General features: G+C 47.7%; 1 protein-coding gene across 2 annotated transcripts in view; it reads right to left on the bottom strand.

Annotated features, from left to right (window-relative positions):
• Positions 1-23611, bottom strand: part of LOC138279163 (cytochrome P450 2J2-like) — a 157359-nt gene that overhangs the window by 63229 nt on the left and 70519 nt on the right. For both annotated transcript variants that reach the window (XM_069219384.1, XM_069219383.1), the window contains exons 5-6: positions 13740-13913; positions 2681-2822 (exon numbers count right to left, since the gene is read on the bottom strand). In XM_069219384.1, the coding sequence (XP_069075485.1) occupies positions 2681-2822; positions 13740-13913 (316 nt within the window). The remainder of the gene's footprint in view (positions 1-2680; positions 2823-13739; positions 13914-23611) is intronic.

Below are 23611 nucleotides of genomic sequence, written 5' to 3'. Positions count from 1 at the left end.
TGCATACTTTATGACTTATGGAATCCAACTTGCAACTCTCCTTATCTGGTGGTACTGTAGAAGTGGGAGTTGTGGCATGTTGTTTCTCCACCGGTACTGTAATCACTGAATCTGGTGTAGGATCTGACTGGAGGAAAGCTGAATTATGCTCCGGAGGGTGATACTTCTTTTGAAGCCTGGATGGGGCCGGTTTACTGTGGCCAGAGTCAGGAAAAACCCATGGCAGGTTGAAAGAGGCCTGGCACCAGTGGAAGTAGTGGTTGAGATGATGTTCTGTGCTGAAGCATCTTGAAAATGACTGAGATTAAGGTGGACAGAGTTGACATGGGTATATTTAGTTTTGTAGCACCCCTCATCAACACTTCTTGGAATGCTGCGATGTCGTCCACCGGTGAAACTCGAGGTGGTGAAGAATCAGATAGTGTCAGTGAATATTTTCCAGTTGAAGTGGGGGATGTATCAGTGGTCTGATAGTGAGACTGGGAATGCGAGTGGCAAGAACGATAACCATGGCGGTTGGCAGATCAGTGCCTTGATCTATGTCGGTGCCTACATGAATGATGGCACGATCTGGAAGTGGCCTGTGGTTACGGAAGTGGTGCTGGTGGGGGAAGCACAGTCGGCATTGATTGAGGCGGTAATAATGAAAGCAGATGAGGAGGTGGAGGTGAAGATGGAGGTGTAGGAGGAGGAGGAGAGGAGAGTGGCGGAGAACAAGGCTCAAACCTCGAGGAAGAGGAGTATATCCTGGAATAGTCTGAGTCATGATAGGAATAAATGCGTCTCCTCTTTTCCTCACCTCCCACAATGAAACAGATGGTGACAGACTTCTCAACGTCAATCTACTCTGTCTTAACGGCAACCTCCTCTGATGTCTCAAAGTCGATCCACTCATTGATGGTGATAGATGGCGACGTCTTGACGTTGATGTTGCCCTTGATGGCAATCTATGACATTGTGTTGACGTCGGGGGGGACCGTGACAGTGAGTTATGTCAATTTCGTGGTGTAGATGGATTTCTCAACTTCGAAGGAGGTCTGTGTGTTGACGTCGACTGGTCATGTGACAACACTGCTCTTCGCTGCTTCCTTGATGTCGAGCCTGTGGATTATGGCAAACAGGTAGGTGCTGTACCTCTCATTGATGTCAACACGCTCGATGTGACCGGGACCAATGTCTTTTCTACACTGTTGTCTTCTTCCTGGAAGTAAGAGAGACAGATGGAAGGACCCTGGTAGAGGACAGACCCTCTCCTCTCTCTGAGGGCCCACCTTCGGGCGACGCTTGCTGTTTTTGCTGCTCCTCTGTGCCATGTAGTTGAATCTTCTCCCTGTCTCACAGGGTATGCCTGGAAAAAGTCTTACAGTTTTGGCAAGACTCAGAAACACTACTTGAGGGAAGGCACAGTAAACCTACTTCGTGAGGACCTGTTTTGGCCTTCTTTCTCCCACAAGCAGGACACTTGTCAAACAAGGAAATGGCATTTTGTTTGACTAAAAAATTTCACCTTTAGTCAGAAAAATAAAGAAACTGCTAGGGAGAAATAAAAACCATCAAATGAATCAGTTGAGAACAAGAGCCCTCATTACAACATCAGCGGTCTTTTAAAAAGACGGGAGACAGAATACCGCCAGTTCCGGCAGTATTTCTGGCTCCCTATTATGATTTTTCCACTGGGCCGGCGGACGGTAACAGTGATACCGCCCGCTGGCCCAGTGGAAAAGTCACATCAACATTGCTGCCAGCTCGTAATCAATGCTGATGTACAGCGGGTACAGTTGCGAAATTCGGGCAGTGTAATGCGCGACGGGGCTATGCCTGGGGGCCGCAGTGCAGGGGCCCCAGGGTCACCCCAAGTCCCCCTTACCGCCAGCCTTTCCATGGCAGTGTTTACTACCGTGGTCAGGCTGGCGGTTGGGACTCATAATACCCAGGGGAGCGGTGCTTGCACCACTGCCCTGGGGATTATGACTGTCAGGCGAAAGTCTGGCGGTATAGTGGAGGGGCCGGCGGTATGGCCGTGGCTATTTTGCCACAGTCATAATAGCTGGCGGAACACTGCTGGCCTATTGGCGGTGTTACCGCCAGCTTACTGCCGGCCGCCAGGGTCGTAATGAGGCCCTAAATCTGGAATGATTGTGATGATTTTGAAAAGGTCGAGCTCAGTTCTCCAGGATCCTGTCAGCAGGAGCCGGAAAAAAGAACTGAAGTGACTGTTACCTGGTCAGCATGATGGAATACTGGTGGTCTCTGGATTCTTAAAGGCACAGCCTCTATTTTAATTCATTTAATGGCAGCCTAAGGGGCTACACTGTCCTGGTTTGCATCATCTCTTTGTTACCTCAAAAAAGAGTTTGTGAAAGACATGTATGCTTTTAAAAAAAAAAAAGAAAAACCATCAAATTATATACACATGTAATCTTCTGGCCCCTTTTTTAATTAAAAATGAAGAATGGGACATTGTAGCCTGCCCCTAAAGGCTGCATTATTAATTTCTCTCTTAAGTGACTCTGCAGGCCTTACCACAGAAAGATGAACATCTCAACTTAAGAGGATATATTGTGAAGAAGTTCCCATGTGTGGGCAAGCCTATTCAGTGCTTATGACTAGAAATGGAACCCCCCTACGAGAGAACTGGACCTACAGGTAAGAAACTATTTTCCTTTACTCAACGACTCACCTTGTATATCAGGATATTTCAACATATAAAGCAGGGCCCAGAGGAGTGTTAGGGCAGTTGTTTCTGAGCCTGCAAAGAACAAGTCCATCACATCTTGAACTAAGTTGCTCTCATCACATGCAATATTTGGATTATGTTTGGCCTGCAGAGTAAAAGACAGTTAAGAATTTTACTGAACAAGTTAGCACCAGCATTGCAAAACCCCAAACCCCTGAGTTCCTGATAGCATGTCTGTCATGCACAATTGGGGCTTCACACTGCATAATACAGTGACATCAGGCTGACGTACCTTCTTCAAAACTCCTGCACCATTAAGGGCATCCCTGTACCCCACACGCTGTTCTGGCCTTCAGCAACAGAGACACCAGCCAAGCATTGCCAGAGGGATCTGCACTGTCCCTACAGAGGTACTCAATGAGAAAGCCATCTATGTAGGATGTTGCAGCAATGCATAGAGTTTGTGCACTAGCACAAACAACAAGTGACTGCCACTCACGTCTTTGTAAGGCTGTAGTAGTGCAAAAAAGCAAGATCTGACACATTGTCCCTTACCTCCAAAAGCAAAGCTGCATAGGCCAGAAATTACTTCTTTAGTTGACCACTTACCAGTGAAAGCTTTAGTAGCCAGGATTCCAAGAATTTTAGTTGTAAAGATCATTGTATACTTGGGTTAAACATATACTGGTAATGTTCTTCAAATCAAGGTCCCATATCGGATATGTTTACATTGAACAAATCTAAATGTGAAGCAGTTAAATAGTTGCTCCCAGGGAATCCTTTGCTGTGCTGCCGTTGATTTGGTGGGGACTACGAGTCCCAAGTGCCTGTGACAAGGAGAGGCTGAGGAGCCAGACCGGCGACTGCCTGAAAGCGTGTTGCGCACCCCTCTGCAACGTGGGAATCCTTTGATGTGCTGCTGTTGATTTGGTGGGGACTACGAGTCCCAAGTGCCTGTGACAAGGAGAGGGGAAGGAGCCAGACCGGTGACCGCCTGAAAGCGCGTCGCACCCCCCCGCAACGCGGGAATCCTTTGCTGTGCTGCCGTTGATTTGTTGGGGACTACAAGTCCCAAGTGCCTGTGACAAGGAGAGGGGGAGGAGCCAGACTGGCGACCGCCTGAAAGCGCGTCACGCACCCCCCGCAACAGGGGAATCCTTTGCTATGCTGCCGTTGATTTGGTGGGGACTATGAGTTCCAAGTGCCTGTGACAAGGAGAGGGTGAGGAGCCAGACTGGAGACCGCCTGAAAGCGCGTTGCGCACCCCTCCGCAACATGGGAATCCTTTGCTGTGCTGCTGTTGATTTGATGGGGACCAGGAGACCCAAGTGTCTGTGACAAGGAGAGGGGGGGAGCCAGACTGGCGACCACCTGAAAGTGCATCGTGCCCCCCCCCACAACGCGGGAATCCTTTGTTGTGCTGCTGTTGATTTGGTGGGGACTACGAGTCCCAAGTGCTTGTGACAAGGAGAGTGGGAGGAGCCAGGCCGGCGACCACCTGAAAGCGCGTTGCGCACCCCCGCAACGCGGTAATTCTTTGCTGTGCTGCTGTTGATTTGGTGGGGACTACGACTCCCAAGTGCCTGTGACAAGGAGAGGGGGAGGAGCCAGACCATGACCGCCTGAAAGCGCGTCACACACCCCACGCAACAGGGGAATCCTTTGCTGTGCTGCCGTTGATTTGGTGGGGACTACGAGTTCCAAGTGCCTATGACAAGGAGAGGGTGAGGAGCCAGACCGGCGACTGCCTGAAAGCGCTTTGTGCACCCCTCCGCAACATGGGAATCCTTTGCTGTGCTGCTGTTGATTTGATGGGGACCAGGAGACCCAAGTGTCTGTGACAAGGAGAGGGGGGGAGCCAGACTGGCGACCACCTGAAAGTGCATCGTGCCCCCCCCACAACGCGGGAATCCTTTGTTGTGCTGCTGTTGATTTGGTGGGGACTACGAGTCTCAAGTGCTTGTGACAAGGACAGTGGGAGGAGCCAGGCCGGCGACCACCTGAAAGCGTGTTGCGCCCCCCCCCCCCCCCACAACGTGGGAATCCTTTGCTGTGCTGCTGTTGATTTGGTGGAGACTACGAGTCCCAAGTGCCTGTGACAAGGAGAGGGGGAGGAGCCAGGCCGGCGACCACCTGAAAGCGTGTTGCGCACCCCCGCAACAAGGGAATCCTTTGTTGTGCTGCCATTGATTTGGTGGGGACTACGAGTCCCAAGTGCCTGTGACACGGAGATGGGGAGGAGCCAGACTGGCGACCGCCTAAAAGCGCGTTGCGCACCCCCGCAACGCAGTAATCCTTTTCTGTGCTGCCGTTGATTTGGTGGGGACTAAGAGGGGGAGGAGCTAGACCGGCGACCGCCTGAATGCGTGTCACGCACCCCGCAACGTGGGAATCCTTTACTGTGCTGCCGTTGATTTGGTGGAGACTATGAGTCCCAAGTGCCTGTGACAAGGAGAGGGGGAGGAGCCAGACTGGCGACAGCCTGAAAGCGCGTTGCGCAGCCCCGCAACACGGGAATCCTTTGTTGTGCTGCCGTTGATATGGTGGGGACTATGAGTCCCAAGTGCCTGTGACACAGAGAGGGGGAGGAGCCAGACCGGCGACCGCCTAAAAGCGCGTTGCGCACCCCTGCAACGCGGTGATCCTTTTCTGTGCTGCTGTTGATTTGGTGGATGAATCACTTCATACATACCCTGCCAGCTGATCAGTATAAAGGAGAAGATTATAGACTCACAGACTTCATACTTTCTTTAAAAAAGGTTTATTCATAGCCATCACAATCATAGGTAAAATAAAGCATTCAATGCTGAATCCTCCTTCAAATATGAAAGACAGTACCTCTATATTAAAATATATTTCAGGAGCAATGTGGGTGCTAGATAAGCAAATCTCTAGTGTTGAAGAAAAATTGTTGGCCTCTGGTGATTGTATCACACTCCCCTTAAGGAATCCTGAGACACAGGCTGATTGCAGCAACGTTGACAGGGATATTAGTGCAGAGGTAATTGAGGACCCGGAAAATAAAAACAATAAAAATGGGTGCATTCAAAACATCTCGGACACAATATCTGTCCCGGATGATTCTCCACCATCACCTAAACGCCCAAGGAAACCTTTGATAGGGAGGGTAGACAATCCACGGAATAATAACAACTTAAAGAAGGAGCCAGTAAACATGATTGGAAGGCAGTCATTAAAAAAAGTAACCCAGGGGAAAACCCCAAATAATTCAGTGGAAACAACCTTAAATCTCCTCGCTAACATTTACGAATCAATAAACGTCTTGAAATCATCAGTCTGGGCCTCACTGGACTCTCTCTCAGAACAACTAAGAGTGGTAGAGAGCAACCTTGAGGCAGGTTTAGTACTTACGAAGTCTCTACAACCTTTATAGCCTGGGGAATTATACCCCCTAGAAAAGTCCCTAGTGTACCACTCTTAACCCCAGACCTCATGACTAACTCACAACCCATAACTCACACCAGAAACGTTTCTACTGTATCACACTTGACTCCAAACCTTATGAGTAACTCACAACCCTTTACACTAGTGTTAACTAGCAGACAACCACATGCTAAGACCTTAAACAGAGTGTCGTTTTCAGACAGGGTAACTCGGCCCATCATAAATTCCTCCGGGGAGGAGTATACAAGAGGGAGAACACAGAGTCCTCCTACACACCAAGAGATGTCTTACATCTCCCCCCAGAGGCTTCACCATACGTAGTGATCCTGGCTAACGTTCCCACCTTGGCTAACCAGCATTGAGAAACATGGACAGCTTTGAGGAATAAGTCCCTCAATTGGACAGGATGGCGCCTGGATCCCGGAATTGTGGGGCCCCTTTTTGACGACATAAAAATGGTGAGGAGAATTAAATGGATAGGTACCAGCCAGAAAACACTGGTCGGAGATTGTGTGGTCCTCTTGTTTAAATCTCCAGAACTAGTAGAGAGAGTTATTTGCGAACTTGGGGCAAGGTATGTCACTCACCATGGCATTTCACTACTACCTTTGGGCTACTTTTATCAAAGCCTTGTGGGGCAAAACCCTAACAGTGTTCGACCAGCCCATTCTACAGATACACCTAGTGCTGATTCCATTTTTACTTGTAATAGATTCCAAGTCCTTTCAACACTAGAAGACTTAGATTGACTAAGCAGGGTGAGGACAGAGTTACCCAATGAGTTGGCACCTGTAACAAATACAGAAGGGGGGCAGATAAGGCAGGAAGAGCTATCTAGGACATCAACCTCTACAACCCATAGTGGTAAAGGCCCTCTGATTATAAACAATGTACAGGACCAGAACCAACAGAATTCGGAAATAGTTTTACTTTTCTGGAATGTGGCAGGTTTAAGCAATAAGACTAACAATGAAGATTGGATGAATTTTATTGAAGAATTCCCCTTCTTATGTCTGCAGGAAACTTGGCTTTTAAATCCTATTCACATAAATGGATATAAAACATATCACTCACCAGCAGTACCCTCAGGACACGGTCGGTCAAAAGGGGGGCTATGTGCTTACATCTTAAATAAGCTCCCCCTAACAAACTTAAACATGCAAATCTCCAATGTATACTATCAAGTGATTCTGAGTGACCTAGATCAGAAGATCCAATTAGTGGTTGTTAGACTTTTCATCCTTGGTGTGGTCTCCCTTAACTTTTTGCCTCTGTTCCCCAGGTTGTTGATGTGTGCTGGACTCTGATTTTACTGTTTTTGTTATTCTGGGCACTTTACCACTGCTAACCAGTGCTAAAGTGCAAGTGCTCCTGTTTAAAATGTGTACGTAATTGGTTCTCCATGATTGGCATATTTGTTTTACTGTTAAGTCCCTAGTAAAGTGCACTAGAGGTGCCCAGGGCCTGTAAATCAAATGTTACTAGTGGGCCTGCAGCACTGGTTGTGCCACCCACACAAGTAACCCTGTAATCATGTCTCAGACCTGCCACTGCAGTGTCTGTGTGTGTATTTTTACACTGTAAATTCGACTTGGCAAGTTTACCCACTTGCCAGGCCTAAACCTTCCCTTTTCTTACTTGTAAGGCACCCCTAAGGTAGGCCCTAGGTAGCCCCAAGGGCAGGGTGCAGTGTATGGATAAGGTAGGACATATAGGTGGTCATTACGACCCTGGCGGATTACTTCCGCCAGGGCCGCGGGACGCGGTGGCACCGCCGACAGGCCGGCGGTGCCCCGCGGGGCATTCTGACCGCGGCGGCTTAGCCGCGATCAGAGAAGGGAAACCGGCGGTCTCCCGCCGGTTTCCCGCTGCCCCCAAGGAATCCTCCAAGCCGGCGCAGCTTGCTGCGCCGGCTTGGGGATTCCGACTCCCCCTCCCGCCATCCAGTTCCTGGCGGTTCTCCCGCCGGGAACCGGATGGCGGGAGGGGGAGTCGCGGGGCCCCGTAAGAGGGCCCCAAAATGTATTTCACTGTCTGCCTTGCAGACAGTGAAATACGCGACGGGTGCAACAGCACCCGTCGCACCTTCCCACTCCGCCGGCTCGATTACGAGCCGGCTTCATGGTGGGAAGGTCGTTTTCCCCTGGGCTGGCGGGCGGCCTTTCGGCGGCCGCCCGCCAGCCCAGGGGAAAACTTGGAATACCCTCCGCGGTCTCTGGACCGCGGAGCGGTATTCCTGACGCGCAACATTGACGGGCGGCCTCCGCCGCCCGTCAATGTTGGAATGAGGGCCATAGTAATGTGGTTTATATGTCCTGACAGTGAAATACTGCCAACTTTGATTTTCACTGTTGCAAGGCCTGTCTCTCTCTTAGGATAACATGGGGGCTACCTTTAAATATGATTAAAGTGTAGGTTCCCCTAGAGAGTAGATGGACATGTGGAGTTTGGGGTCCCTGAACTCACAATTTAAAAATACATCTTTTAGTAAAGTTGATTTTAAGATTGTGCGTTTGAAAATGCCACTTTTAGAAAGTGAGCATTTTCTTGCTTAAACCATTCTGTGACTCTGCCGTGTTTGTGGATTCCCTGTCTGGGTCAGTTTGACAGTTGGGTTGTTTTTCACCTCACACCAGACAGTGACACAAAGGGGGCCGGGGTGTAACCTGCATTTCCTGATTAGCCATCTCTGCTAGGAGGGAGGGGTGGAGTGGTCACTCTCATCTGAAAGGACTGTGCCTGCCTCTGACAATGCCGGCTCCAACCCCCTGCTGTGTGTCTGATGACTTGCCTGGGCAAGGCAGGATTTCACAAGTAGGTGTGAGTCCCCTTTGAAGAAAGGTGACTTCAAAGACTAAAATGGGTATAAGAAGGGCACCCAAATCTACAGACTTTAGAGAAACACTTCTGGAACCAAGAGGAACCTCTGCCTGGAGAAGCTGAGGAAGAAGTGCTGCCCTGCCTGTGATTGTGCTATGTGGAGCTTTCCTGCAGTGCTGCTTCTGCCAGAGTAAGAGTGCAAAGACTGAACTTTGTGTGCCTTCCATCTTGTGAAGAAATCTCCAAGGGCTTGAGTTAGAGCTTGCCTCCTGTTGTTTGAAGTCTCAGGGACAGCAAAGACTTCTCTCTGCCAGCACCTGGAGTCTCTGGAGAGACTCCTGCCCCGACAAGTGGTGCCCTATCCAGTCCCTGGGCCCTTGAAAGGAAAGCTGGTGGAATCCAAGGAAATCGACTTCGGACGACTTCGGACCGACGCCGCTGCTGAATCCGGTAACGCCGCCTGCACCTGATGCCGTGACCTTCGCTGGAACGCGACACTCTTCGCAGGCCTGACGCCGCAGCAGCCCCGCTGAAGTACGCGATTCCGTGGAAGTCGCCGCACCGCGTCGTGACCGACACCGCTCGAAGTGCGCGGATTCAACGTTTTGCACAGACGCCGCGATCCCCGACTTCGCGCATCGGCTTGTTTTCACTCTTCACCAAAGGTACTGTACTTGGGGGTCTACACGACTCCGTGTCCGGTGCCGCTGGTGTCGGCTTGTTGGAAACGACTCCGTCACGACGCCGTGTTAACATCTCATCAAAGCATTTTTGTTTCTAAGCACTATTTTTGAGTTTAATCTTTAAAAATTCATAACTTGACTTGTGTATGTCGGATTTTTGTCGTTTTGGTCTTGTTTTGTTTAGATAAATATTTCCTATTTTTCTAAACTGGTGTTGAATCATTTTGTAGTGTTTTCATTAATTTACTGTGTGTGTTGGTACAAATACTTTACACCTAGCACTCTAAGGTTAAGCCTACTGCTCTGCCAAGCTACCAAGGGGGTAAGCAGGGGTTAGCTGAGGGTGATTCCCTTTTACCCTGACTAGAGTGAGGGTCCTTACTTGAACAGGGGGTAACCTGACTGTCAACCAAAGACCCCATTTCTAACAGTGGTCATTAACTTTTACAACAACGTACTTTCGGGTGAGGTGCCAATTATTTTAATACAATTGGGAAAGGAACTAGAGAGTGTCTGCACAAAATCTAGGAGAGAAAGTCTTATTATGTGGGGCGGTGATTTCAATGCTTATCTCTGCAAGGAATCCTCTGAGAATGTATGTGGACCACATGAGAAAGATACTGGTTCAAGGGTTCACTTTACACATAATCCCCAAGGTGAAGCTATGAATATACTGGCACATAAATTTAACTTGTCTTTTTATAAATGAAATTTAATTTGATGACCCGCAGTTTAAGCCTACTATCTTGACAAATATCGACTCCATGACATAGCAATAAGTGATCACTTCCCGCAGAGTTTAAAGATCTCATTAACACCTACTACGCTGCCCCAGCAGGACAATACCGTTTTGGTAAATGATATCGAATTAGCCTCACGTAACGGGTATTCATTACGATGGTCTCAAACAGAGTCAAAGGACCTTCTGAAGCAGTTAATTTGCGACTGTGTCAGTGATGATATAGATCCATCAAAATGCACTAGTGCTTTTTCCTCGATAGCGCGAAGCGTGAAAGAAGCTCTTACCAATAAAAGGGGAAAGCCGGGGCGGAGGGAAAAAACGGGCTGGTTTGACCACGATTGCACAAAAACACATAAAAGATCAAAAAAGGTGCTAAGTGCTCCAACTAGATGTCCAATTGAGATATGCACTTGGTGGCAGGAATATAATGCGGCCACTAAGAAAAGGAAAACCAGCCTGAAAGAAAAAACCTGGGAATCTCTTCACAAAGCTAGTCTTATGAAAGATAACATCCTTTTTTGGAAGATAATAAATAACCCTGTGTCTGGGGCCAGGCAAGACCCCAGAATGGAGATTTCTAAGGCGGAGGGCTATTGGATCGGTCATTTCTCCAAGATATACGGCCCGGTCCTTGACATTGTCTTATCTGATTCTCCACCTAGTGACTCCATTCACAAGAATTTACGTGCGATTATAATACCCCAGTTTAGTTTAGAGGAAGTAGATGAAGCCATCAACGCAAGTAAAGCTGGAAAAGCCCCGGGCCCTGACGGCGGCCCGGTAGATTTATACAAGGCCAATATATATACTTATGGGGCCCCCTGTTGACCCAGTCTTGAGGGCTTTTTGCATGCAAGGCCCCTTACCATTATGGCTAGATTCCATTATTGTCCCTATATATAAAAAGGGCGACCGTCTTAACCCAGCCTGTTACAGACCCATCTCACTACTCGACTCATTAGCCAAAATAGCTGGGAGAATCATATTGAACAGACTACAAGATTGGGCTGAGGAAAACAACATTTTATCAGAATTACAGTATGGTTTTTGCACAGGAATAGGTACTGTTGAAGAGGGACTGAACCTAAGTATCATAATTGGGAAATACACAAAGATCAGGGAAGGTAATTTGTACTTGGCCTTCATAGATCTGTCCTCGGCATTTGATTGTGTAGTCCATGACAAACTGTGGGAAATCCTCAGTGACTTAGGGGTAGAACCGGCAATAAATCAGTTCATACGGGAACTGGATACAGGAAGTAGAGCGAGGGAGAGATACTGGATAAGAGAGGAATGTACTAGGCCTTTTGGTATACACAGAGGCGTACGCCAAGGCTGTGTATTAGCTCCTTTTAATTTTCAATATATATAAACAAGCTGGAATCAGAATTAATAAGTAACTGCAAAGATCTCCCTCAAATAGGCCACCGTCCGATTCCGGCCTTGCATTATGCAGACGATGCTGTTCTTATGGCCCGAACCCCGCTAGCCCTCCAAAGACTTTTAACAACTTGTGTAACATACATGACAGACTTGGGCCTTACTGTCAACCGTTCTAAAACTTTTATAATGAAATGTGGCATAAAATCAATGAAGACTCATGACATTATCATGCAAGGTGGAAAGATTGACTTTATCACAACATTCTCTTATTTGGGAATAATGTTTGACAAAGAAGGTTCCTGGGCTCAGTGTGTAAAAATCAAGCAATTACAGACCACGAAGACCACGGCAGCCCTGAAGAATTTTTCAAAGAGGCTAGGGACGATCACTCCACAGAACATGTTAAAAGTATGTAGAGCAAAATGTATTCCGACTGCCACTCATGGAGCGGGAGTATGGGCGTATGACAACTGCAACCCGATTCAAATCATAGAAAATTATTTCTGAGATATTTACTAATGGCACCAAATGGCATTTCATCATTCGTTAGTCATCCAGAACTAGGGGCCTCCTTTCTAGTGGATTTAATAAAAATACAGCCTATATTGCTACGGCAGAAAATCGGGACCTCAAAATACACTGGTGTAAACAGGGCAGTCTTAGGGGATTGTATGGCATCAGCATTTTCCTAAGAGTGCCATGGTTGAGGTACAGTAGGACCTTTTTTGAAAATATGGGCCATAAAGAATATTACACAAACCAGGATTACTGGAAACACTAACTAGGAAAGATCTGTGGTCTCTGTCTTTGAAGCACTTAGAAGATCTGAGGTGGGCAGTAGAGGCAAAAAACCATACAGTCATGTCCAACCAATTGATTTTGTCCACGGATGGTATCCAGCCTTATTTGATGCATGTAGTAAAACCTAGACATCGTTTTCCTCTTACCAGGCTAAGGTTAGATATGTTTCACCGCTTGGTAACCTTTCCGACCATGAATGATTGGAGTACAACATTGGGGGTTTGCCCTTGTGATTTAGGGCCATATGTACGAACACATTTTCCCATTGACACAGAATGGGAAAAACCCTTTGATACATCTGGCCCTTAATGTCATTAGAAAGTACAATACACGTGGTTCTTTTTTGGTAAATATCATAAAAAACAGAGAAAGCGTTTTTTAATTCCTTTCTTAAGATCGACCCATATGCGACAATGTCAGCCTGTGTATCTACATCTTCAGATGTTACCCTCTATTAAAATATGTGGTATTTTAGTAAATCTTTTAAGTTCCATAATCACCGTAAGAAAGTCTCTGAATAGACCAGCGACATGAATATTTGGGCAGACAGATTCAATGTGATTGATTAACATACCGGTAGGGCACATCTAAATGACAAATAATCGTCCTTGGTGTAGAAAAGGTGAGATCCTTCTTTTAAAGTGATATTTATGTGAAACATCATGTATTTATATATAAGTATGTTTTAGATGGTTTTCTACTTTGTTTTAATCATGGTAAAATTGGTATTTAAAAAAAATGTTTAATGATGATATAATTAGGGATTACAATTGTGCTCTGAATATATAAAATGAATATGTGATGATTTTTCATTGACAGCAATAGAAAATGTATCCTTGGCTTTTATGGTCCTTTGAGACCGAATAAAGAATATTACTACTAGTTGCTGCCAAAGAAATCTAGCATTTCTCTTAGGGTTGTTTTTTCCTGCATCTTTTAGTTCTAACATTTCTCCTACGGTGCAAACCTTCAATTGGGGGGGAGGAGGGGTGTGTGGTTGGGAGGAGGGTTGGGGAGTGGAGGGGATTGTGGGATGCCCAATCTTCACTTCTTGCTAGTATTATTTCTAAAACTCTATAGGTGTCCTGAAAATCTATTTCTATTTTCAAGCAGTCCTTGAAGGAACTCCATACTTCATCCAAAGTCCAACTAATAACAATGACTCAAGAAGGTCACAGTATAAATATTCTTCACATAAGAGATACTTAGTCCACATCCATCTACTCACCTTCTCGATCGTATTGATGTAGAGGTCAATAAAATCTCGGTGCTCCTCTTTTGGGCTTGCCTGGTGATCCTTCACCTCCTTCTTCACATAATTCCGTGCATATTCCAAGAGGTCAAAGACCTTCTGGTGAGGCCCTGGGAGGAGGCTTATCAGCCATGGGAAGGTCTCGTACAGCTGATGAAGGAAAATGTGTCCTGAGTCAGTGACATGCAATAACTACTATACTTCATATTAAGTAACATACATCTTTAATGTAGCACTAAACAAGTATCTAAATATTCCACAGTCCCTATTGGGAATCACATTTCTTGCTTTCCAAGATCAATCGAACATATTCAAAAGACCTGAGTCGTGATTTTATAGCCTGGTATATACATTTGTACCCCTACTTTACAGTCTCCATCAGGTTTTCACTGTTTAGGGTTCAATGAGAAATACTTTGTAAACATGGTTTTGAAAGTCTATTTTCGATATTTTTTTATTTGCATAGTTAATTAAAACCATTGCATAACAGCTAAAAATATAAAAATAAGCTCAGTTAAAATGTAAAAAGGACACTTCCTCTTGAGCTGAAGCCGCCTGAATTGGTTGTTGCCCCTTTTACAGCCCATATACCGTCCATAGGTAAACATCATGGGGGTCATTATTACCCTGGAGATCTCCTGACTGCCAGGGCAAAGGTAGTGGTTTCACCGCCAACATGCTGACAATTAAGACTGCCACATCTCCACTCATACCGCCATGGCGGTCAGAGCCGCTGGGCCGGGGATGTGCATCTCTGACCCAGCTGTCCACAGAAGACCACCGGCGGTATTAGGAGCCGCCTTTCCACCAGGGTTTCCACAGCGGTACCACCACCACGAAAACCCTTGCAGAAAGGCAACCGGTGACAGGGAGTTTCCTCCCTGTCACTGGTAGACGACTCCCCCAACCCCACTCCCAGCAAGCACAACAACCCACATACCCCCTCCATACTCAGCAACCCCCTCCATCACCCCCACCCCACCTCCAGACACAGTAACCTCCATCCCATACAGACACAGCACCCCCACACCCCTCCTTGCATACATGTACACACACAGACACCCACATGCACCACGCATACACTCATTCACCTACACTGACATACACACACTCACTCACACGCATCCATACTCGCTTTCACCTCAGCACTCATACACGCATTCAACCATGCATACTCACACGCATCCAACCATGCATACTCACACCCATCCAACACGCATACTCACACACAGACAAACAAGCATACTCATATGCGGACAAACATGCATTCACCACAACACTCATACTCGCACACACGCCAACACACTTACATGCATACACGCACTCAGTTCTACATTCAGACATGCATACAACCATGCATACACACATACATGCACACACTCAGACAACACACACTCACACATGCACACACAACAACCCCCAACCTCCAACCCCCCTACCCTGTTGGATGATCAACTTACCTGGTCCGGGGAGGAGGTCGTCTGGCAGGTGACGGGAATGGGTGCTTTGAACCTCCGGCAGTGCCCCGCCAGAAGGACACTGCCAGGCCGTATTATTGCACATAATATAGCAAGCGGTGTCCTTCTTGCGGGGCGGGCCGGTGGTCGAACCGCCTCAGCGCCTCCGCCCACCAGCACGACTACTGCTGGATTTCTCCCACCTCGCAGCCACCGCCTGGAACGCCCTTCCACTCCACATCAGACAGACCACTCCCTCCTCAACTTCACGAATAAGCTGAAGACATGGCTTTTTTGAAGAACCACCTCACTGTTGGACGCTATGCGCCCCCTCAGCGAATTGAAACCCTTGCAGGTGAGTAGTTGCGCTTAATAAACACTGATTGATTGATTTATTGATTGCATTGACCCAGTTGTTTCAGTGAAAGCAAATACAATAGGATAGTACAATAATTCATCTTCGTAATAGGTCATTGCTTTGTGTTTTTACATGTGTTGTATTAAATGAGCTGCGTCACAGCTAATAGAAACAGCATCCATGAAAAACATGCTTTGCAGAGGATAAACAAAACCTTAATTCCAGGTCTCAGTAAAAAAAGTATTGTTCAATTTATTGATGTACTTTCACATTAACCGCCTGGATTCATACGCTATTAGTATAATTTTTTTTATATTACTCTGGTGGCAATAGCACCAGTGTAGTTATGGTTATGGCAAAATTTTGATACAAAAAGTCATTTTTAATAGCTTTGGTGTCGTTCGAATATGCACAAAACTTTCAAATGAAAATGTTCATTTCAGCCAATTTTGGATTGGTGTGGTAAGTTTGCGCACTGCGAGAAATCGGGTTGTTGGTTGACTGGGGTGTGAGTCTTGGTCAAGCAACAACCACAATCACTTGCATTGTGAACCAAAATAAAGTCACTAATTTAACCTGTGCTTAACCCTGGGTAGCTTGGCACAAAAAGCAGTCAAGCTAAACTTAGAGGCAATGTTTTAAGTATTTATCCACCACACAAACAGCAATACAGTGAAATCACAACACAATAAAATCCCAAATCAACTTAGAAAAATAGAGTCATTTTTATTAAATTATTTGACAGCCAAAACCATCAAAACCCAATTAGTAGACTTGGAGTTGTGAATTGCTAAAGTTTCAAGTGTAAAATAGCACTTAAAAACAAAAAGCCACAACCGCGAACATTTGGTTGTGCTAGACCGGGGCAAAGTCAAAAGTTTAGGCTCATTGCGATGGAGCACGATTCGGATACATGAAGTGGATTGGGCCCAGGGAGCACGTACCTTCAAACTTAGAAAAGTTTTCAAGAAAAACTCTCGGAGAAGGTAGAAGTTCAGCAGGGCAAGGCTGCAGGAGTGTCATGAGGGAGTGTCATCGTCCGATAGCTGTGTAGTGAAGCCACAATGAAGATTTTTACCTTCTGACTAAGTCTTCGATATGGAAGTCCAAATCCCTAGCGAGAAGAAGCAGAAGGCTGTAACTGAAGACAGACCCATGGGGTTGGATACCCCTTTTGCAAAGGACCGCTGAAGAGGATTTGCTGCTGGGCTATCGGGAGAAGCCGCAAAGTCAATTCAACTGGCAATGCACCTCAGGCGGATAGGTGAGCAGGTTGGTTCCAGTCTCCTCCTGGTTCTGAAAACACTTTTTGGACAAGTTATTTTCAAGTCCCCACTTTTGGAAATTGGCCAACAAAACCAAGGGTCCAGGAGTGGATGGAGACCGCTTAGGGGTTTAGGAGTCACACAGGCTGGATCCAGGTGAAGGTTCAAGTTGGTGGGAGCCTGTTATGTCCCTATGGCTTTGAACACTAGGCCAGCAAACCTAGCCCTTTGAGTCACTTCTGAATTCCTGGGTGCAGTTGAAGATGCAGGGCTGGCCTCTGATGGTTCAAGGCAGGATCCAGACAGCAAAGCAGTCCTTCCAGGTACAGCAGCAGTATGGCAGAATGCACAGCAGGTCACAGCAGCAGGCAGTCCTCTGAGAGCCTTCCCTCAGGTCCAGTAGTGATCTGAAGAGTGAGTTTGAGTACCCTGCTGTTATACCCTGGAGTCCTGCTCCTAGAAGTTGAGAGGTTTCCAGAAGGGTTCTTTGCAGTTCTAAAAGTTTCTTGCCTTCTCTGCCCTGGCTCCGCACTGACAATACAGGGTCATTAAGCCTATTGTGTGCTGGCCGAGCTCAGCCTATTTGGTGTACGTGGGACTGAGTCCAGCTCCACACACCCCACCCTCCACCCCCATTCTGCAAGGGTAAATGCCATTCAGGCCCTGATAATACCACTACTGTGTGCCTGTCTGGAGTGAATTCATAGTCTCAACTGCCAGTTACACCCAGTTTTATGACCTAAGGCAGGCTGCAAGCACAGAGGGCTAAGGGCAGGAAAATGCCCACTTTCTAAAAGTCGTCGATATGGAAGTCCAAATCTCTAGCGAGAAGAAGCAGAAGGCTGTAACTGAAGACAGACCCATGGGGTTGGATACCCCTTTTGCAAAGGACCGCTGGAGAGGATTTGCTTCTGGGCTATCGGGAGAAGCCGCAAAGTCAATTCAACTGGCAATGCACCTCAGGCGGATAGGTGAGCAGGTTGGTTCCAGTCTCCTCCTGGTTCTGAAAACACTTTTTGGACTAATTCTTTTCAAGTCCCCTCTTTTGGAAATTGGCCATCAAAACCAAGGGTCCAGGAGTGGATGGAGACCCCTTAGGGGTTTAGGAGTCACACAGGCTGAATCCAGGTGCGGGTTCAAGTTGGTGGGAGCCTGTTATGTCCCTGTGGCTCTGAACACTAGGCCAGCAAACCTAGCCCTTTGAGTCACTTCTGAATTCCTGGGTGCAGTTGAAGATGCAGGGCTGGCCTCTGAAGGTTCAAGGCAGGATCCAGACAGCAAAGCAGTCCTTCCAGGTACAGCAGCAGTCTGGCAGAATGCACAGCAGGTCACAGCAGCAGGCAGTCCTCTGAGAGCCTTCCCTCAGGTCCAGTAGTGAACTGAAGAGTGAGTTTGACTACCCTGCTGTTGCACCCTGAAGCCCTGCTCCTAGAAGTTGAGAGGTTTCCAGAAGGGTTCTTTGCAGTTCTAAGAGTTTCTTGCCTTCTCTGCCCTGGCTCTGCACTGACAATACAGGGTAATTAAGCCTATTGTGTGCTGGCCGAGCTCAGCCTATTAGGTGTACATGAGACTGAGTCCAGCTCCACCCACCCCACCCTCCACTCCCATTCTGCAAGGGTAAATGCCATTCAGGCCCTGATAATACCACTACTGTGTGACTGTCTGGAGTGAATTCATAGTCTCAGCTGCCAGTTACACCCAGTCTTGTGACCTAAGGCAGGCTGCAAGCATAGAGGGCTAAGGGCAGGAAAATGCCCACTTTCTAAAAGTGGCATTTTCAAACTTGAAATGATAAATCCACCTTTACCAATAAAGAGAGTTTATCATTACAAGTTCATAGATACTGAACATGAAATATAGACCACCTCTGGTTAAGAACTTACACCTTACTAAATATAATAAGGAATCCCCTATGTTATCCTGTGGGAGGGGTAGGCATAACAGTAGTGAAACACGAATTTAGGGGCTTTTCTCTACTAGGACACATAAAACTTAAAAGTATATGTCCTACCTTTCAATTACACAACACCCTGCCCTATGGTCTACCTAGGGCCTATCTTATGGGTGACTTATATGTAATAAAAGGTGAGTTTAAGATTTGGCAAGGGGTTTAAAATGCCATGTCGTCATGGCAGTGGGACACTGCATCCTTGTTGCAGTGGCAGGCTTGGGACATGTCTTAAATTGCTTATTAAGTGGGTGACACAATATGTGCTGCAGGCCCACTGGTAGCATTTAATTTACAGGCCCTGGGTATATGGTATGTCACTCCACAAGGGACTTACTTGTAAATTAAATATGCCAATCATGTATATGTCAATGAAACCATGTTTAGGGGAGTGAGCACAAGCACTTTAGCACTGGTTAGCAGGCGTAACGTATACAGAGTCCAAAGCCCAAAATGCAAAAATCCAGAAGGAGTAGGATGAGAAAGGAAAAATATTTGGGGGAAGACCACCGAAAGCTGACAGTTCTAACAGTGGGCATCACTGCACAAAACATGAGTACCTGGTCAATCATGTCCATCATGAAGGGCACTTTGCCTGTTCAGTCCTGCAGGTCGTTTTGGTTTAATCAGATTTGCAGACCCACCTCTGGTGAGGTATTGCTTGGGTGTCTATTCAGAGGTAAGATTTTGCATCTAAAAGTCTCTTTCAGATGAACAAGTTACTTACCTTCCGTAACAGCTTATCAGGTAGAGACTCTATCTAACTGCATGTTCCTTACTAACCCTCTCATCCTTCCCGCTCTGCAAACCAGTTCAGGTGTTAGGGACACCGTTTTCAGGGCCTTAGCCGTTTTCTCACCAAAGAGACGCAGGGAAAAGCTGGTAGCCCTGCCTTTTCCCCCTGTGGATTGCAAAGTGGGGGGACAACACACCATTGACTATGACCTGTGCCGGGGCTGGGCATATAGCCTCCTCATAAGGGACTGGAGAGGTGGTCCAAATCCCATATAGGAGAGGACCTGGGATAGCAAGTTCCAGTCCAGGGAGTCAAGCTCATTTTTGAAGCATAATGGCAGCTGGGTCACCAAAGTGTCATCGGTGCTCCAAAGCGATGTGTTATCAGTGGATGCTTTGGCAGGGCATGAAACCACATTGATCAGGTGTTTAAAAGAGGAAAGTAATGGCTTGAGTTGGGTAGCAAGGATTTTGGTGAAGATTTTGATTTCTATGTTAATAAGAGAGATGGGATGATAGGACGAGATTATATGCGGAGGTTTGCCTGATTTGTGGATGACATTCAGTAGAAAAGTGGCCCCTGTCCACAATTTCTGAGTTGAAGTTAAGCAAATGTGGGATAGTATGGGAAGTAACTTCTTATAGTATTCAGTCGGGAAGCCGTCTGGCCCAGGAGTCCTTCCCAACTACAGGCTGCTGACAGCATTAGCCACCTCCTCCATGATCATGGTGTGCTCAAGAGCTGCTCAATATACAGTTGTCAGAGTGGCCAACAATGGGTGGGTGTCCTCACGAATAGGGCAGGGGCGTTGATCATATAAGAAGTTATAATAAGCTGTGAATTTGGATGCAATCTCGATTGAAGAAGTGATTGAAGATTGATGGCGTTGTGTGCCTCCAACCAATAAGGAGCTTCCCAGATTTGTTCCTTCGTTTGTAGATCTGTCTGTTAGAGGCTATCCAACATTGCTTCCAGTTCTCCAGACCTCACAGGGACTGGGGGCCTGCAGAGCATCGGTAGCGATGCTCTATGAGTACGAGATCTGGCTCTAGTTCTGCCACCAATTCACCTCCCAACTCCCCACACTCTACACTTCAACCCCAGAAGCATCTGCCACCCGAACTCCCTGGTGAGAACAAACAATAAAGAGGAAAGAAAGAAAGAGATAAAGAAAAAGGAAGAAAGAAAGAACGTGAAACTGTTGCCGGCACCTTCCCGCATCTATTTATGAGAAAGAAAAGGAGAACCTGCGACTGGCTAAGCAAACTTATAGCAAGAAAATATTTTGTGACAGGAAACAGTTGTCAGTTACTGAAGAGAAGTGAGGCATTGCCTCGGAGGCCTGAACTCAGAGAGTCATTCCAGTTGTGCAGGTCCGCCCTTGGTGGGGCAGCTCTGCGTCTTGTTCTAAATCCTCATGGTGGGAACTTTCAGATGAGTTTTGGCCACCTGAAATCTCACTCCTATGCCTCCGCTAGTGCCCAGCCCTACTGCTGCGGGCTACGCCCACTCCCAGTCCAGCATGCGTGATGCGTCGGGTCCCTGGACGGGAGGCAGCGTATGAGGCCTGAGTTCCTGATGTTCGACTGCCCAGTGCCAGGTCTCTACTGGAGCCTCCCGCTCCTACACCTGGAGCCTCAAAGGTGTAGGAGCGGGATTCATGAAGGACCTTCATTTTGGCAGGGAAGAGAAGGTCATAGGATAAGCTAATTGCTCAAAGTTTTTCTTGATAGAGTCAAAGCCCTTGTGTTGTTTTTGAACTGCATGGGTGTGGCCTGGGTTAATGATTATACAGCTGGCCTGGAAGGGTATAGGTCTGTGAGTTTTTGCCCCTCGGTGGACCGCAACCCTGTATTTGTAATTGAGGACTCTAGCGACAAGGGCCCGAGGGGGAGGTCCTGGCGGAGTTTGCTAAGCCAGGAACCTGTGGGCAAGTTCCAAGACAAAGCAGGAGGATAGGGCGTCCTGCCAGAGCCTGGATTTGATCCAGTCTTTTAGAAACCTTTCAGGGCATGGACCTTCCACCCCCTCTGGAAAGCTGACAAAGCAGAAGTTATTCCTGGAGGCACAGTATTAAGCATCTTCCGCGTATTCCTCTAGGAACTTGGTGGAGGTAGATAAACATTGAACGGTAAAGCTGAGCTCCCAAATAGTGTCTTTGAGCTCCAAGATGCAGCCCTCCACATCAGAGACCCTGTCCACCACATCATTATGTGGGTCTTGGCGTCGTAAGACCACGTCCACCCCCACCTCACCAACCCATATCCCGAGAGCCACATGGGTAGCTTGTATGGCTTGAAGGATTGATGCAACACCTGAGGCATCTACAGGTATTGAGGTCGGTGTGGACTTCATGGTAGGGCCGAGGGCCCCAGATGCAGGGTTAGTAAATCTGTCTATTTTTGTCTGTGCCTGAGCAGATGGCAGACAATCCTTACCCATGCAAAAAATGCAGGTGCTGGGACCAAGCCTCAGCTCGGGCCTAAGTTACTGCGTCCCACAGCCCACTTGCACCACAGGACGTAGTGGGCAGCACAAGCAGCCGTCCGTCCTTGCCCTGTCCAGCATTGAGACCTTTGGAAGAAGGAGAAGGCAGTGGTCACAGGGAACCAGAAAGCCCACCACGTCCAGGTTCTAGGAGACACGCCGAGGATGAGGACACTCCACCCCTACGGATTTGCGGAGGGCCAGGTGTTGCATGACCCGTGTCAGGTCTTTGTTTCAGATTCACGTTTTAGCTTCACATCTTTTCTAAACGGTGCCTGTTTACATATTTATTCCACTAACATGAGAATGTGTTGTATACACATTTATTCTTGGAAGGCATTGTTGCCTTGTAGTCTGCATGTTTAGATCTGGGACATAATGCGTCTGGTGGCACTCTTCTGGTGTGGCGCTGCTGCTGGCAGCAGCGCCACCTTACTGCTGTCCACCGCCATGACTGTCGCTGGAATTCCGCCAGCCTTCTGGTGGAATTCCGGTGACGGTCTTAATGGCATGGACGGTCAGTAGCCACAGCAACAGTCTTTTGGCGGCCGTCGCCGTGGCGGTAGGCAGGATTTACCACCAGGGTCTTAATGACCCCCTAAGTCTCTGTATGCTGAAGTCCTTGTTATGTACACAGTCCTACTTACCTCGTAGGAACTGTATAACACAGATGCAGCACTACTGCTGTCACAGGCCTCCACAATCAACCAGGGTGGTGGAGGGGAGGTCCCCCAGTTACTGGCCCAGTGAGGCAAGCTAGGCTAATTGCAGTGGCACAGGTCCAGGAGGCCCAGGGAGGTTCAGAGCTCCAGTCACTGGAAGCCCAGCAGATAGGGCACTCTGTAACATGCCACTGGCCGAGAGTGCTGCAGCGAGAACACAGGGCAGGGCCAGTCTGCTATGGCCCCGTTAGAGGCCCCCAGGCAATCACAAAAGCAATGTCGTCTGCGGCCCAAACACTGGTCCTCTCGTCTCTGCCCCCACCTCACTGATGGGTAGGAGGCCACAGCAACAGTCAATCCCCAACAGGATCCATGAGCACTGAGGGCATGACCTCACCCGAGGGCCAGTAGCTCAGGACTGGGGACTGTCCATTCAGTTCCCCAGGGGTCACATCGCCATTTTGTAAACCGTTGCCAAATCACGGCTCTGCAGGATGGGGGGAGGGACCTACCCGGTCAGGTGCAGCAGCAAGAGCCTGGTGCTCCATGGGCTGCGTCAGCCACTCAGCAACTGGCCTCTGGATCATCTGGTCATCTCCCCTGGGGACCACGGTCACCCTCTTGTGGTTCGCGACCTGATCGGCGGGGCAGCACAGATGTAGCAGAGGCGGCTCCAGTAAGACCAAGGGGTCTGCTTTACACAGGCCAGGGCCACAGAATCAACCCTGGCACAGGCCATGGTAGGTGTTCTGACTGTGGGAACTGCAACATATCAGTTTAAGGGTAAGGGCACAAGCTTGAAGGGATGGTTAGCAGGACTCAGGGCACTCCCAGAGTCACAAACCAGCAGCATCAGTCAAAAAACTTGCAGCAACCATGCAAAAAGAAGATTTTTCTTATAACAACCTGCTAAGATAACTTGGAAACAAGTATCA

This window comes from Pleurodeles waltl, unplaced genomic scaffold (genome assembly GCF_031143425.1).
Source record: "Pleurodeles waltl isolate 20211129_DDA unplaced genomic scaffold, aPleWal1.hap1.20221129 scaffold_69, whole genome shotgun sequence".
NCBI lineage: Eukaryota > Metazoa > Chordata > Amphibia > Caudata > Salamandridae > Pleurodeles > Pleurodeles waltl.
The sequence above is the reverse complement of the archived record's forward strand: the minus strand, read 5'-3'. Positions and strand labels throughout refer to the sequence as shown.